This window comes from Falco peregrinus, chromosome 3 (assembly GCF_023634155.1).
Source record: "Falco peregrinus isolate bFalPer1 chromosome 3, bFalPer1.pri, whole genome shotgun sequence".
In the NCBI taxonomy this organism is placed as follows: Eukaryota; Metazoa; Chordata; class Aves; order Falconiformes; family Falconidae; genus Falco; species Falco peregrinus.
In genome coordinates, this window is record NC_073723.1 from 31,912,579 (window position 1) to 31,930,138 (window position 17,560).

At 39.1% G+C, this 17,560-nt stretch overlaps 1 protein-coding gene across 5 annotated transcripts; it reads right to left on the reverse strand.

The window, feature by feature from the left end:
* Positions 1-990: 990 nt before the first annotated feature.
* On the reverse strand, positions 991-17,556 carry LOC101914207 (RING finger protein 151-like). 5 transcript variants are annotated; one of them, XM_027777735.2, is made up of 7 exons: positions 16,432-17,556; positions 12,603-12,726; positions 11,433-11,658; positions 10,070-10,209; positions 8,116-8,278; positions 6,724-6,844; positions 991-5,743 (listed from the first exon to the last, which is right to left on the reverse strand). In XM_027777735.2, the coding sequence occupies exons 3-7, from the start codon at positions 11,636-11,638 to the stop codon at positions 5,507-5,509; spliced, it is 867 nt and encodes a 288-aa protein (XP_027633536.1). In that variant the 5' UTR covers positions 11,639-11,658; positions 12,603-12,726; positions 16,432-17,556; the 3' UTR covers positions 991-5,506. The 5 variants fall into 5 exon arrangements, with proteins under 5 accessions (XP_027633536.1, XP_013161113.1, XP_027633537.1 ...); XM_013305659.3 differs by lacking the exon at positions 16,432-17,556 and having other exon boundaries at positions 991-4,372; positions 5,501-5,743; positions 12,603-15,099; XM_027777736.2 differs by lacking the exon at positions 16,432-17,556 and having other exon boundaries at positions 12,697-15,100.
* Between the last annotated feature and the right edge of the window lie 4 nt (positions 17,557-17,560).

The following is a 17,560-nucleotide window of genomic DNA, read 5'->3' on the forward strand; positions in this document are numbered from 1 at the left end:
AGTAAGGCAGAACACATCCACAGTGTAACACAGTTCTCCCTCCTCCAGCCGTGTTGTTGCATACGTTTCTGTGCGTGTGCACCAGCGCGCAGCAAGAGAAGGAGACGGTCTGAGCAGAGCAAAGGCTGCGCCTCCAGCTGAGATGTGTGAGAACTGCCCTGGCTTGGTGAATGTCCCCGTTAATGGACAGGCAAATGCACAGGTTGCGTATGTGGTAAGGTGAGACAAGTTGTGTGCGCCTCGCTTCCGAAATCTTTTCATGGAGTCTGTTATTCTGTGTATTCTGTACTGGCTGAAGGGCAGGTGCGGATGGTTAGGCTTCAGCAGATGAACGGTTCTGTGCTGCGCCCTCAGGCTTTCGGCCTTCCTCTCCTGCTGGGTGACTCCTCCCACCAGGTGAGAGAACAGGCTTGCAGCAGGATCACGCTCCGCAGGGCCCCGTGTCCAGATTGTTCGTGTTTAAGCAAACGCATCCCTAGGTTAGAACTTTTGAACCACCCTCTTGTTTTCCTGTTAGTTACATGTTCATATCCCACATGGGCTTTTGTTGGTGGCTATGAAAAACCTGCATTAGGGGTGGGATCTGTGCAGCTGATGGATGGTGAATTATTTTTTCCCTTGCTGCCGGTTTATTATCCTGCTGCCTGTGCAGGACTGGAGTGTCACACTGTTGTAGGCTAGCGGTTGGCAACTTAGGCTAGCTCTTTGCCTTCAAAGCAGCTGCTCATCCCATTCAGAAACTCCCACCTGTGAGGCAGGAGAAAAATCCTGGCGAAGCAGGGGCAGTCTGACTGACCGCCTGCCGTGTTTATTGCTAGATACTCCCTCCGGCTGCATTTTCAGCCTTGCCTGCTCCAGGGCACCGACCCTATATTGTAGCTGATTCCTGACCTCCCGTGCTGCGCAGCCAGCACACCGCCATTTTCCTGTTTCATCTGATAAAGGCGGCACTCAAACTTCTGGAACAGAAAGTGCACCACACTGCATTAATCATGGTATAGACCCTTTATTAGTTCAACTTTTATACAAAGTGTTCTTCAAAGTGATACAAATAGTGTTACTGTTTCTTTTACAGACTAGAGATTAAGATCTGTTAAGCTCTGTTTTATCCTTGCGTATATAAAGGTAGAAAATGTAAATAGACTGGCAGTGAACCATAATGCTGGAAGACAGTTCAATGTTTTATTTGTTAATAGAAAGTTGCATAGAATTGTAGGTCTTTATAAAGGCATCTATCTATGTGGTAAAATCTCCCTGACCTACCATACTTCGCCTGACAAGCAGTACGGGAGAAAGGCAAGGCTAGTACTGCTCCCTTTAAATACTATCCAGCACTTCTAAGTAAAATGGCTGTAGAAAAGCACCATGCCAGAAACATCCAAGAGGACACCATGTGGAAAATTTAATTTGCAAGGCTACCCATTTCTAGAAATCTTAGGAACTGTTTGCCACCTGGGATCTATTAATGCATTAAACTTCTTAAAAACCACCTAAGAACATCTGAGATAAAACCGCTTTTGGGCAGTCAAAATACTTCACTATCTTAGGTGTTTTGCTGGACTGTGTAATTCCATTCCCTTCCGTGCTGACAAGAAACTCTCGTAGATGTGTGCTACTAAATTAACATCTCATATGAGACTGTTAATCTAGTACTGGAACCACACTAATTAAAAACTGCCACTTTAATTAGGAAGTCCAGCAAAATTCCTTCTTGCCACTCTGGCACCTGACTCGGATGCATGGCTCTCACTTCCATGCCTTTTGTGGAAACTCATCTAAATCTACTGGAAGCTCTCCCCAAAAGTTACTGTTCTCACTCCAGATAAAGTAATCCCAGCAGCAACAGTCCGTACTGGCCAAGACCACCAACAGTTTTTTGCTTTGGGAGAAGAGGGAATGCAGCTTTAACGCTGAAGCAAACAGAAGAAAACAGGATTTTGACTTGAATTTGATCTCTCAAGTGGAGAAGTCAGTTTAAGGGAACATGTATTTGTAACTGGCTTCTTGGGTATTCAGAATAAATACGTAAATGTTGATTTTCTTTCCAGACAAACTTACCGCTTGCTTTAAAATATTATTTTTTAAACACTACCTTGGTGTTATTCTTTTTCACCCAATTTAATGTAGGATAAAGATTTGCTCAACTCCTTGTAATACCTTGTAGCCTCACGCACTGAACAGCTTGCTCCCTCTGAGTTTTACTTGTGAATCTCCCAGGTTGGTACCGTTACATTTCATACCCACTTAATTGTGGATAAAGATTTAATCTCCTTTTAACTCTAATGCTGTGTTAACAGTAATGCCACAAGCCAGCTGGTGGCACGGGCTGGCGCAGCTGCGTTGTTGCTCCTGGGCTGGGGGAAGACAGTCAGCCCGCACTTAGTCTCTCCACTCCCCACAGTCCTTGCTCACCCTCTTCTAGCTCCAAAGCGCCATCAGAAACAACTAAAAATACAACAACCGTTTGCACAGTTACTGGTCCATTTCAGTAACAGTTCCACTTGCTCTCAGCACAGTTAACCTGTCAGGAAATGGAACTGCTTAAAGCATGATTTAGTACGAGAATACTCATACCAGTAGTTCAGTGCTGGAGCCCTCCCGTAATGCACCTTAAGCAGTGTCTCTCGTATAATCCTAAGATACGATCGTGACTAGGCAAGTAGCATTTCCGACTTCATGTCTTTACTTACACCAAGTCTACTACAATACTTGGACCCTTAGTTTTTATAAAAAGGATTAACAGGCTATTTGAAAGAAAGAAAATTCATTGCCTTGCTTCTGCCAGCTGCTATTAAGAGCCGTGTAATACATGAAACTGGAAAAGCTAAAAGTAGATAAAATATTGAGAGATAATGGGCTATTTCATTTCAGCCTAGTTAATTATAAGACAAGTAAAATGATGGCCATACTTCAGCATATGCCACCCTGTGAGTGGTTCACTGTCAGTGGAAAATCTTAAGTGCAGAACAGTTATCAACACAGGGGAACGGGAGATTAAGCTTCAAGTAACTAGAGGGGTCTGATGCTACTAGCTGCTATGGGCCCATTTAAGGTACCTCTGCAAGGGCTCCTCGGCTGCTGAAGGAAAGCCGAGCTGGCAGGTCACCGCAGCAGCACGTGGGCCCAAAGCATTGCCACATTTCAGCACTGGAAGTTCAGGTGCTCCAGAGCTGGCAACTAGAAGCTACATAGATGGCGCAGCTGAAAGTCCTTCCTTACCACCCAGGATGCGTTTGCTCACGGTTTCACGTCTGTCACTTAGGGGACGGACAGTAGACCACATGTAACTATTACATAAACCCTAGTTCTCTATACTAGGAGGAATTTAGTCATAAATATGGGTGAAATTCAACATATGCAGAGATCCCATTATGGAGAAAGTACAGAGCTAGTTAACTTGCTTTTTTTTTCTGCAGTCAGAACAGAAAAGATTGGGTTACTGCCCTCCAACTTGCGAAAGATGATCCAGCTCATCTGAGTTCTATAGGATTTTGAAGTAATTTTCTTCTTTCACATTAAGCAAAGTAGATAAAGTCACATCACAGAAACCACAGTTACAGTACACAGAAAAGCACTGGATTCATTCTAATAGCATGAAATCTGGTGTTGCCAAGAAGCTTCAAAATTAGTGTGAACGCTGAAATAGAGTCACACAGACCACAGACACTAACAGCTTGCTTATTTAGAACACAAGATAATAAAAGCATTCTTACCTTCTACCTACAGCTTTAATATGCACACTGATGCAAGTGAATTGACCACTGAATGTTTTGCGTGATTGAAGGTCTTCCCAAATTATAGCTACTATTTTATTGTTTCAGATTGTTAAATACGCCTGCTTAAGAGGAGATGCGCTACGTCATGAGTTGGTGAGACTACTATAGTGACCTAAATGCTTTCAACGATTGTAATTTAATCTAGAATGCAAGGACTGAAACCATGTAAATATGTGGACGTAACTTTCTTTCAGAAAACATGAAACATAACAAAAAGCTTTTAGAGAGGATTGTTTTTGTTCAGTTTTAAATGCACAAGACCTGAACATGTTCCCATCTGCTTCAGTGGTACTAAAGAAACAGCAAGTTAGAAGGATTTGTTAATGCTTGAAATTAAAACAGCTCTGACTGCAAGTCTTCATAATGTCGTGTATGTGCTGAAGAAAGTTGCTGCCTCTCTCTTTGGTTATGCTGTTAGCCACAAAGCGTTGGTCTGAGCGACAGCAAGGCATGCACAGTGATGTATTTGCTTTCTAAACTATAAAATTAGCTTATTCAGATGTTTGCACCTGCACACGTTCCTGAAAGCTCCAAACTGATTTAACACATTCAGTAAACAGGAGGCCAGGTTCTTCCCTAGTTACTCCACTGAAGAGCTGCAACAGATAGAATATGGCTTTGTTATACCACTGAAAAAAACACGAACAGGCTGTGTGAGAAGTTTACAGAAAAGTCTTTCAACTGTACAGATTTCTCATGCAGTCCCTACAGATAAATGCCCCCTTGATTCAGTATTTGTGGGTCTGTTAAAAAAATCCTAGCTCTTACAGAACTGCAAACTTGAGTACTAATAGAGACATCTGAAGTCCAAGTGACTGCACAAGCATTCATCTGTTGTGGACTTTAATGTTCAAGTAGCCTAAAGCCTGCCGAAAGGCAATTAAGGATACTCTAGGTATTTCTATATATGCTTTAAAGATACTGAATACTGAATGGCTGGTCTTAAGCTTAAACGATGCTGTAGAAATAGTTGATATTTCCACATATAAAAGCTTCAAAATTTTCAATAAAATGTAGATCCCTCCCACAAACTCCAGGTTACTCACATATCTATTTAAAAGGTTTTAGATAACTATTACCTTGGACTTTGGTATTAGTCTCTTAAGTGTGTATCAACCTGGGAAATTAGAAAAGCTCTAAAGTAAAAGCCAACTTCACCTGAAGCTGTTATGTAACAGTAGAATTACAATTTAAAGTGCTTTCTTTCCACCTTGGAAATAGACCTTCTACAGACTATAAACAAACAAAATCTATTTATTTCTGTTACTGACTTTCCCCCAGATTAAATACATCCCAAATGTCATTATTGATGATGACACTTTCTTTCTGTTTCAAGTATAAGTATAAACTAGACTTAAATGGACCATAACTGACCAGGAAGGAAACAACCTTTAAGTATCTTTGACTTTAAAATGCTCTAGGCTTTCAGGCTTGAAAGACTCCAGTAAAAGATGTACTGAAGAGATATAACAAACCAAGTCTCCTTCCCCTCTTTCATAAAAACATTAGCTAAAAATGTATTTGCCAGTTATTGATTTTAATGCTCAGTGTTCCCTAAGAGAAAATTATCTGTTTGTTTTTATGCCCCAAGAGGAAATCAAGTAGTAATCTAGATTTCAAAAGAAAACAAATCTGAAATGACAAAGTTTACCAATCATTCCTAGAAAGTAGAAAAGTTTGCCAGATGGTCACAGAAAATAGAAGAAAATGCTTTTTGAGCTTACTTCTGTTTAGATAACTGTAACTTCCCTAGGTTTTCGTTTTACACTTTCTAGTCGTGTCAGAGGGCGGAAATTTGTTGACTTCCTGCTTCCTTCTGTAGTAGTTAATCGACAGTCCTTCTGCAGCCCCTTCAGCAGCTCCATTAATTCCCGTTTTTCTAGCTCTGCCTGCTCCAGCTCTTGACGGTGCTGTCTCTCTGCAGCCATCAGAGAGCGTACATCTGACATCATTCGTGACATCTGACTCTGAAATGCAAATACACGTTTACTCCAAGAAACACACTCTTTTCTAATGATGGTTGTATGAACTTGAATTGGCCACGCACGAAGGGTGAAGGATTACAAAGAATAAGCAACACTGAAATAATTTTTTGATAGGCAGAACAAATGTAAACAATTTGAGACACAATCCAGCATTCACCTTCTGAGATGGTCTTGTTTCAAAGATTCCGATACAGTTTTCCTAAATGTGCAAAAAGTTTCTCATAAAGTATAACAAGAAACAGTGGACTTACCTAGTTGCTGCTTAAATTTTCTATCTGAAGACTACAAGCAAAATAAGGCTTTGGTTATATTCAGATACATTCTTCAAGGACTTAATGTCAAATCCAGTAAAAATAAAAATGTAATCTATAAAGAACATCCATTGCTTTGGGCTTTAAAAATCATTATTCTGTGATACAATAAGAACTAGATGAATGAAAGGGTAAGACTGCCTTGCTTGTTACTTGATTAAGTTTGCAGTGCAACTCTCCCAACCCTTTGACCACAGCTGAACCATAATGTAAGTACCACTGCCTGCAGTAGGACTCTGTGTCAGCACTGGATTATGCCACCTTGGACAGCACTAAAAAAGGAGCTGAATATTCAATTACATCCAATTTGCGATGTGTGCCCTATGTTTAGATACTGAAAATGAGTTTCAGATAGATGTGCCAACACGCTACGTATGCACAGAACGATGCAGTCCTTGTACAGGGGTACCCAGGTTAGCCCCAAATGAATTTGAAGTCAATAAACCACAAGAATAAAGCACTCAGCCTGCTTCTCAACCGAGCCGATTACCCTGGCAAAGCATTATGCTAACACCTCTTTTGCTTCCCATACTTAATGTAATTCTTATTTCTATGAGACTCCACTTACAAAGTAAAAGACAACTGCTGGGAAAAGCAAAAAGCTAGACTGTTAGGAGAGGAAAAAAAAGAAAAGAAAATTATCATATTTACCTTCAGTTCTTCAATTTCATTTTGCAGAATACTCTCTTTTTGGACCATGTGCCTTCTCTGGGAATCTAACCTCGACTCCATCTCATGTTTTGCCTCCTCCACTCTGCAGATCATTTCTGACCTAAAAAGTTTATTTCCCCTTGTTAAGCCTTGTAAGCATGGAAAATAATGATTTTCAAATTCCAGAAAGCCTTCTTGCGGCCTAACAGCCCAATCTGATTCCCATCATACTCTGCAGGACACCCCTCTAGAGGCATGATAGTACTGTTTATTAATTTAAATAAAACTAGCATAGGAAAGTGCATTGTGCCCTAGGGGCACTGAAGTGACCATACACAGCTTATACAGGGGACAACTGTATTATATTCCTGAAGTAACTCTATAAGCTCAAGAACACATATTTATGATTTTAAATGACTTATGACCTTTTACGTATAGTATTTACTTGCTTAGTATTACTAAACACAGTCAAGATAAAAAGTTTGAATACTATAGTATTTCTAAACATGTAATCCTGTCACTTTTATGGTGGATGCTAAATGATGGTATGCAGTAAACTATTATAACCTAATCATTCACACAGCCTTATAGCCAAAACCTAGCTGGTACTACATTAACCTTTTGAGTTCAAAAACCAGGACCAGGTAGCAGAACCCCTTGTGTTTCAATGCATTTGAACCAGATTTGAGCCTGACTTCATAGCAATATTCAAGAGCACAAGACTTGGTGAGCTGAAAGACAGAAATGGGAAGGAGCACTGGGGGGAAAAAAAGAAAAAAAAAAAAAAGTCCAACTGGAATATCATGGGAAGGGAAAGCTACAGGAACATATATGAGGGAAAAGAAGATGCCAGTAAGAAGAGTCATATTCACCAACTGTTAATAATCTGCCAGGATCTTAATAAAAAAGTGGAAATTAGACCCTAAGAGGTTTAATCTATCAGTCTGTACCTGCCAAAATAACTAGAGATTTTAATCTTCTGGATCTGTATAAACTATAAACATATGTGAAATATAAACTAAATATAATTATTAATAATGTGACCTTGGGTCTACAGCAGGCCAATGGAAAAAATGAAATTTCCAACTTCAGTCCAGCTTTCTTAGGTACTTTGTCATTTTAAATAGTCAGCTCACAGTTTTGTTGAGCTACAAGCAATGGTATTTTAGTATTTATAATAACTTGGGGAAAAAACCACAACCAAACCAGCAAAAGAATCAGAAGAGTAAAAATTTAAAGTCTATGCTGACATAATACTCTGACCCATTAGTATCAAGTAATTAATAGGCTATTTAACACATACCAGAATCCAGTACTAGTATTTGAAGTGCTTCATGCACTGTTTTTCAGGCCTAGACTAACACAAACATCAAAGAAACAAAAGATTTGTACCGAAGTAGTTCTAGCTCAGTTCTTAGCTCAGCTACGCAATTATGCTGTGTGTCTTCTGCACTGAGAATGGTGTAACCACAACCATTAGGGCATTCACGGCTCCGATATTCACACACTGCCAGGTGACCATCCAAGTTACGTCGTTCAATCTGAACTGTACAACCTGAACAGGAAACACAGTAAGGTAAGCCAGTTGTTTGCAACTAACAAAAGCATTTTAATTAATTCCAAACAAAAACACTCAAGCAAGCAAGCCGCAATATCCTGAGCTAAGCAACAGCCAATCTGTTAAAGCAATGAAAAAAGTGATTTCTTTAGAACATGAAATATGATAATTATAACACACACAACTAGTAATAAAACACTTTAAAAAAGTCATTATGATATTTATCCATTAACTGAAAATACTGAAAAACTGAAAGTAGGTATTTTATGTGAAGTCTTCTACTGCTGGTCTGGCATTAAAGCAACTTCAGTAATGACAATGCTGATGCCAAGCTAAGACACTAGCAACTTGCCTGTGCTTCCACCATAGATTGCAGTGACTGGAATTGAAGAAGAATGCAAACGTGTGAAAAACAGTAGGTTACCAAATTTAGGAATAAAAGGTCCAAAGACACGTAGTAACAGCAACGGGGGTGATATGGAATATAACCTTATTTTCCTGACAATTTGTTGGTCTTGTGTATAACATACTAGACCACATAAATAAACAAGAAATTTATTTATGAACTTTTAATAACTGATGCAAAAATAGAAACATTTCCACAGAAATTCAAGGACACAAACTTTACAAATCTGCAGTGATTAAAAGTAAAATGTAGAGAACCAAAAATGAACACTATATAAATTATTGCTACATTTAACACTCCAAACTTGAAGTTTGTAGTCTTTAATATTCAATCTTTGAGGTACTGTTTGCTGTAATACAGGCTTGCATTTCATTTGAAGATAAAATTGATGTAAGAAAACTGAAACAATGGTGCAATGAAACTTGCCAACAAACTATACCAGAAAATTACAAAAGACAGCCGCCTCAAGAAGCTTTACTAATATAATGACTTGTAATTGAGGTACTCAAAATACACTCCGACGTATTCTTGAGAGATGTAAGAGCCCTCACACCCTGAATACCAGACATCAGAGATAAGGTGTAGTAACTCTATAAATGCTACTCTTTCTGCAGAAAGTAACAGAGGTGAATTTGAAGCATCTGCAGGAGTCACTTACTGCTAAGAGAAATTATAACTTCCGGTGGAGTGATTTTAGCACCTTAATCGTCTTATAATTAATTACAATGGCAGACTTGACTATGCCCTTAGCACCATTTATTAGAAATTAACTTTGCAGGAACATATGACATTGAATAAAATCGACTGGTAAATTACATCACTATGTTCCTTTTTAGCAGTATGTTTCTTCCTCAAGAGGTGTAAGTTTGTTTTAAATAAAAACCTTAACATGAACACAATTCTAACCAGAATTTAGCTCAAAGCAATTCTTATTTCCAAAATACATTTTTATTAAAACCATGAGACAGAGTGGGTGGCTGCACATGCACCAGGCAACAAGCTATTTTGTAAATAAATTGCAACCCATAAGCATTCTGTAGGTGCTATTATATTCATACAAAAATCAAAATGAGCAGACAAAACTGAAATCCAAATTCATAACTTGACAGGAAGCAAAACAAACGCACTGCTGTATTTTCATAAATTTGAAGTCCATCATACTCATTTTGGTTAGTTTTTGGATAAGAAACTATTGCTAATGATCATGATTGCCATAAACGGGTAACACATTTTGTTCAAAAACACTGCTGTAAAGAGTAGATCATGCCAAAGCTTTGAATTTCTGTATGGAAATAACAGCCATTATTCCCATTCTATTGACAGAAAGATGACAAACAAGTTTTCTGAATATAAAGGATTCAACTTCTCTGAAGGTGACTCACCTGCATTGGAGCAAGGTATCTGACTGTATTCACACTCCCTTTCATGCCTGTCTATAGATTCCAGAGAACAAATCATTTCACAGCCATACTCTCTGTTTTTGCAATGTAGCTGAAGACGGTTTAAATCATTTTTCATGTATCTACATGCAAAAAAAATAATCAATTTCTTCTTAAATCTGGGAACGCAATTGAAAAAAAGGTCTGTATTTTCAACATTTGGGAAAAGAAAGTAAGATTCTAATCTCCATTAGGAAAACCCGTGAATATTCAGCTTATTTGATTTTTTTTTTTTTACAATTCAAGTGATCATATTGGAAAAGAACAGGCTTAAAGGAAACAATGTTAATGGAATATTCAGTCTCCAAAATTAAATGTGCAAATTAAATCTTTATTTTTGAATAAATTTTTAATCATGACCTTTTGCTAGCTCAGGAGATATTACCAATAACAAACACCAAGGCTACTCACTGTCACTGAAGTTTTGTGTTTCTAAATATGCCAAACCAAACTGACTACAGTGAGTACAGACAACCTACAAATTAAACTCTAGGGTTCTGCCTACACTACACCTCAACTTTCCAAAGAATAAAATCTTATTAGTGACAAAAATACTGAGAGTACTAGTAAGAGTTAATATAACATGTGTGGCTGAAGGTTTTAAACGCAACGTAAGTGTTAATCTGCGCAAGATTAGACAATGCAGGGGTTAAACAGCAAGCAGTAGCTACTGATGAAACTGTGCTGGCAATAGCAGGAATTAATAGAATAGCTCAGTCGGAAAGGACCTACAATGATCAACTAGTCCAACTGCACGACCAATTATGGAAGACACTTGCCAAAACAGCCTGTTTTACAAGAGAAGAGAAATTCTTACAACTAAAGACCTTTTTAAAAAAAGATTTTAAGGCAAGAAGTTTGGTTCATGTCAACAGGAATTATTCATTACAACTCCCCCTACAGTATCTAGGTAAGACTAAAAGGAAAAACAAAAGCTATACAGTGTTTAGTGACTGTTACCAAGAGTTGCTTTGCCTCTTTCTCTAAAAAAGCATGGGAAAGATTTGGTGCTGTAGAAGACATCCAGAAGAATATCCAGACAGACATCTAGAATCAGCATTCAAGATACAAAAACATGGAGAGAACAAATTAAGTGTTCTTTCCGTTTTGAAATTTAATACCTTGAAAGTTAGTTAGAATAAATAGAAAATGCTAATGCTTTCATGCAAACGATTGGTTTCTGCCACAGGCATATTGGATAAAGACAATGTGAGAGACAGTAAATGACAAGAGATAAAGCTGTGCAAGCAAATTTGAGAAATCCTAAATTCATGTAATTTCAACATACAGCAAGACTACTGTATACCTGTAGAGAGGTCGTAGCAAAGATACATCAATCATTTGTCTGTCTTCAGGGCAGTTACTGTGATGAACAAGCCATCCATGTATACAAGCAGTACAGAAAGCATGTTCACAAGGAGCCTGTAATGGATCTTCTAACACATCACGGCAGATGGAGCATAATAGCCCTTCATTAACATAGCCAACAAAACGCTCGATATCATAACCCATGCTCTCCACACACTTTCAACCTATTAAAAAAACACACAGAAATAAAGTAGTCTTTGTCCTGAATCCATATGGCTAGATCCACAAAAAGTCCTGGAAGCAATTCTAGAAATATGGAGAACAATGTGAATAAAGAACTTCACACGTGAGAATGCAAACACATACTTTGTGGTGACTAAGATTTAAGTGAGGATTTGAGGACTGTACTGCTGGATGTCAGAATCCCAATTTCATATCAAGATTCTCTGAATTCTGAAAGCAGATTTTAGCAGACGGTTGAGCCGTGCTTCTTCTGAACTCTGTTATGGAACATAGTTCTACCAGCCACTGTGAAACATACAGTTTCTATTTACTTGACTTCTACCTGAGGCAGAAACATCACAGAAGTTCATATGCAAATGTTTGCTTTCCATTTTAATGCCTTTTATATAATGCTTAACATAGTTAATGAAACAGTGTCTTTACAGACAATAGCTGTGGCACTTTCAGCTAGCAATTTTGTATTTATGAACTGCACCATCACTTAACATGTTGTTTTCACGCTGAAAAAAAAAAAAAAAAAGCTAAGATTCTCTACTCATTGTAGACATCCACTCCAGAGGGAAAAGCATGAAATCTCCACATGCCTAGAGAAATACTTAATATCCAGGAAGAAAAAGAAGCCAAAACTGTCACTAACTGAAATCATGAGGAGCTACTGTCTTCTACATGGTCTATTTTATAAAACAGAGTAGCCTTTAAATGGATTTGAAAGCTTTGTGAAGAAGAACTAACAGGCAATCTGCCTTCATCAAAATCCGATCATGAAAAGCCTACTAGAATTTGGTAAGACTCCACAGAACTTACCTAAAAGAATGTTTTAGGCTTTGCATTCCTCCTTAATATAAAAAATTACTTTTGTAACCCCACTGAGACCCCTGAAAGATGTTTCCATGAGTTTTTCTAAATAAAACAGAAGATAACCTACCTTTTTAGATTTTACTACATATATATATATATGCAGTTTGTCAAAATACTTCAGAAACAGTTTTCTGGTTTATAAGATACGTAATGCTTCCCACCTTAAGTTTCTCTTCACTGCTTTATTATGCCTATGAGAAAAATTAGAAAGAGAAAGGATCAGTAGTGTTTCCTCAGTTACGGAGTCCTATGTCCAACCAGCCAGCTGCTGAATAGATGCTGTCCTAACAGCCCATAAACACAAAGCTTTCCAAAGCAAGCCACTGTAAAATCTACAATTCAACACAAGAGATCTGACTAGATTAGGGGCTGGGGCAGGGGAGCGGGAAATCATCAGTGTTTCTTTCAATTATTACTGATGCAGACACTTACCATAAAACTGAACACCCTGCTGCCATTTAATTTTGAAGTCTTATAGTTTTATTTGTAAGACTGAAGACAACAGAATTCAGTATTATTGAAGAGTAGCAGCTGAAATCTGGTAAAATTATATACTTTAAAAAGATGAAAGTCTCTTGTCTAACCTGGTTTTATGGAGGCTTGACATGCAGTTCATTTTTAAAACAAAACTATCACAGTCAGGCTCATTTTATTGACAAATAACATTCACTTGATGTGTAGCTTAACTCAGGATGCTCACTTAAACAAAATTAAAAGAATGTCATCACTTAAATCCCTAAAATTGATATCTAGCAATTGCACTATGACATTCAAACAGAATCGCAATCTGAATTAAAACTGTAATCTTTAAGGACTAATGTCAAATTTTGCTCTAAAGGAAAAAAAAGTTTGCAATTCCTCTTCGTGAATATACTATAAATCTGGTATTTAGAAGATCTTATATAGCTGAGTATCAAAGCATATCTTACTGATTATGAAAGGTTCTTGTGTTAAAAAGGTATTTGCTAAGATTAAAGTTAATAAAAACCTGTAATGAAAACATACATAACGCAAGGAAGAATGCGTATTACCCAAACACAAAACACATCATCTGCTACAGTTTCCATATTGTGTTTTCTTTCTACTGGCATATTTGTTGTACAGCCAAAACCCTGGCTTGCAGATGCTTGAGCTAGTTTTAGATTAGCTGGGACACCTACTAGCTGGGTGACCTAGTGACAGCGTTGCCACAGCAGCAGGGATTGCAATCCATGTAGACACCTGACAAGGTCCCAGGCAGATTTCACAGACCGCATTTAGCTCTGTGCTTCTGTGGCTACACTGTCATCAACAACACATGGCCACTGAATTTACAAGCATCTGGGATATGCTGTTCCTTTGGCCACAGCATGGACATTCTATGTCTTAGAAAAGTCTGCTCAAGAAATACCATACTACGAAGAGGACAAACAATTCTTTTCACACTGTTGTTGCCCTGTATGTTTTTACAGGTCTCCTGTAAAGACAGAAAATTCAGGACTTTGCTAGTTCACTGTGAACAAAATGAGCATTACTTTTGCAGAAAGCTGTAATTTTAAAGGGCACCAAGGACCACAATGGAAAGTTTAAAGAGAGGAGAACAATGCTAATTATCAGTAGCAGAACATGAAGTCAAGTACTAGTTCCCAATACTGATAAAAACATTGAAATATATAGTATGTTGTAGAAGAATGGCTGCAGAAGCTTGGCCTTAGAATCTCTGAAGATCTGCACAATCCAGGCCTGGTATTAGAATAGGCCTGTAATTAGAATTGTGCTGAAGTTAACAAGAAAGGTAGCTTTGAGCTATTCTTGAATCCTGAGACCAAGTAATTATGTTGTGCCAACAGGCCGTGGCTGTAACAAGCTACAGCTGCTGGGAAGGCAGATGCAAGGCCAAGAAAGATAGGGAGCGGTATGGGAATATAGGGAGTAACAAACTACAAGGCTGAAGCACAGCAACACAATTAGCTACATGGATAGAATGCTCATTTTAGTCATGATAATTAGGGGTGTGAGAACTGCGCGTGCTTAGAGACTAATAACCAATTATATTTTTGCTTTACGAATATGCATGTATATTGAGTCTATAGAAGTAGTGTTAGAAATAATAAAGTTGAGCAAGATGCATAACTCATATTGAGCGACTTCTTGACTCCGGCGAACCCTTCTCCCCAACAGTATGTTTATGCTGGAGGACTGTTAAGCAGCATATACACAATCTATAATTTGAATTGTGCACCTAAAATTTTGATTTGACTTGGTGGTTCCCAGAAGATTCAGCTTTTAGAAAACTTTCATAAAGATATAAGATATGACAAAACTGTATTTTTGCTGTCCCAGGGTTTCTGCTCTACTGGAATTGCAGATGCTGTAAGCTACATTTTGCACACATGTGGCTGATCCCTGAGCACCAAGTCTTCAAGAAACTCTTTGGCATATTTTAACAACTTTGACGTCTATCAGAATGCAGGAAAGGGTATTTTTAGCAAGTGGGAAACAAAAACTTTGTGTTTCACAGCAAACTGAAGTGCAACAAATATTATATATCTATATATGTAAAGCCCTAACTAAACCCAGAGTTCAAATAGAGAGTGGATTGTATATTTTGCCTCAAAGTTCCCATCAAGAGGGGTTCTGATGAGAACTTCAGTCTGTTTTCAAGACTGATGCTGGAGCAGCACCATCCCACATAGTGCCATAAACCTTGTGGCTTTGAGCCCGAGACCTACAGCAACAGCTGCCACTGAAATCCCAGACCTCTTCCAGCAGAAATTCCTGACATTAAGAACCAGAGATGTTTTATCTTCTGCCAGCTTCAAAAGATGCACTTTAGTCAGCAGATAATCAGAGGGAGAGCATCAGATGAATGCCACACACTCTAGCAGTACAGGCGACTTTAGTCAGTACTTTCTGCCACAAAACAACATCATTTTCAAATTCTGCTCTTCCCCAGAAACGTCTCTCTTTCCACTTGGCCTCAAAACCTTTTGTTCTACTTCCATTACAATTTATTGATTGTCACACTCCTTTTTTGTTTGTACCTAGAAACTACATTATTTATCACTGCCTTCACACACTCCACTAACATTTCCAAACCTTGCCTTGTCTTTGGCTTCTCTGGTCCAGAATTCTGCCCATCACCTGGCCATTACCAGTGACACTTTCCAGGAGGATATCTGGAATTTGTGGGTGCCAAATCTGGAGGGTAGAAACCCCACAAACTGTTACATGCTATTTGCTTTCCATGGTTTTACATGTATTTTATTTTCCCCCATAGTTTTTGACAAGCAAAAATCTCCTCCACACTTCACAGATACTAAGAGCCAATTTTTAGTAGCTGTTATCCCATGTTGTTTGCCATGCAGAGGCACACCTAAAACCAGTCCTGAGGTATGTACTGCACTGCCTTCAACCAGAGATTTTGTGTGGATTGTGTGGATGCAGGGAGAATAGACATGGGATGTAGTTCCCAACATAATCGCACAGCTTGCTAAACATCTGGCACTAATCAAAGCCATTCCATTCTAACAAAAACAGGACACTGACATCAGATTAGTGACTTGCATTTCCCCATCTACAGTAGTTTCTGATTTTTAAAAACTGGGTTTTTTTTCAGGTGACAAAACAAAGCATAGATGTTTGAAGGGCTGAAGTGAATCATGACAGCGGATTTGCATCACTAATACAGCATTTTCAGAAGTGCTGTGTGACTGGAAGAACAAACCGTCTATGCAGGGCCCAGGGATGAGGTGACATTAAAATATGATATTGCTTCAGCTTCTACTTTCACAAAGATACACTGTGCTTTAAATCTTGCTATATCGAAGCGATATTTTAGGGTGCCTTATACCACTCTGACACAGTCACTGTAAGCCACTTCAAGCCAGCATTAATGTTCAAAGAGGCAGACTCACCCCTTCAACGGTGACAGTACAAGCTGTTTCCATAGCTACTGGATGTATTATTTGGGGTCGGAACTAGATGATCTTTAGGGACCCTTCCAATCCAAACCATTCTATGATTCTATGATCGCACCGGGTAACTGACCTGTTTTAAGACTGAACCGGTGAAAAAAAGGAGTTTTAACCTTGGCAATTGTCCTGCAGTAGCCCAAGTGAATCTATCCACTAATTAACGTCATCCTAGCCTCCCTCTACCTCCTCCCTTGAATCAGTAAATTCATTTAATTTGGCCCTTTCCTGAACTTAGATAACCAACCTTACAGACAACTACTCACTGATTTGCTGGGCTAAGTTCTTTTGTAGATGGCTCAGCAAAGGCTCAAGTGACAACGGAAGTGGGGCAAGACAGGGGATAAGAAACTGCAGCCAGGGCAGAAAGGAAAGACAGACAGCAGCAGTGTCTGATTAAGGCTGCTATAGAGCTACTGTCTCAGCTCAGCTTCCTAGACTGGTACATTGTGGAGTCTCATGAACGTTTGTTTAAGAGAAAGGGAACAGAAGAGGATAAGAATGAATGGATAGCAACACCAGCTTACACTGATGTGAAAAAAATTACTTAACAAAAGCTTCTATAATAACCAGTAAGGGATATACAATTAATTTAAGGCCTGCGCCTCTACCAGGAACTATCAAGGAAACTAGAATTACTTTGACAAAGAACATTTTTATGTAACATTTCCACTTGCTGTCGTGCTGCAAAACCTTCTCAAGGTGGGATGATACAAGATACACATCTCACAGGCCACTTTTTAGGCTTTAAAGGGCTGGACCCCGATGCACAGCGGCCAGAGGGCCTCTCCTCAGAGGCTCGGGTGGGAGCGCTGCACAGGCACAGGGAAGGTGTCTGGGCCACGCCTGGGTGGGCTCCTCAGGAACGGCCAACGCTCTTGGTCACAGAGAACAAAACTGTCTGGAAACACCTGGAGCAGCAACGCACCGCCAAGGAGCCGCACCCAAGCGGCCTCACTTGCCATTCTCTCCTCCTCATCTCCTCAGCAGGATGGCACAGCCACCACCAGTCCGGCACAGAGACTAACGGTGCAAGCGCCAGGCCTGCCGCCGGCGAACGACCCCTGACAAA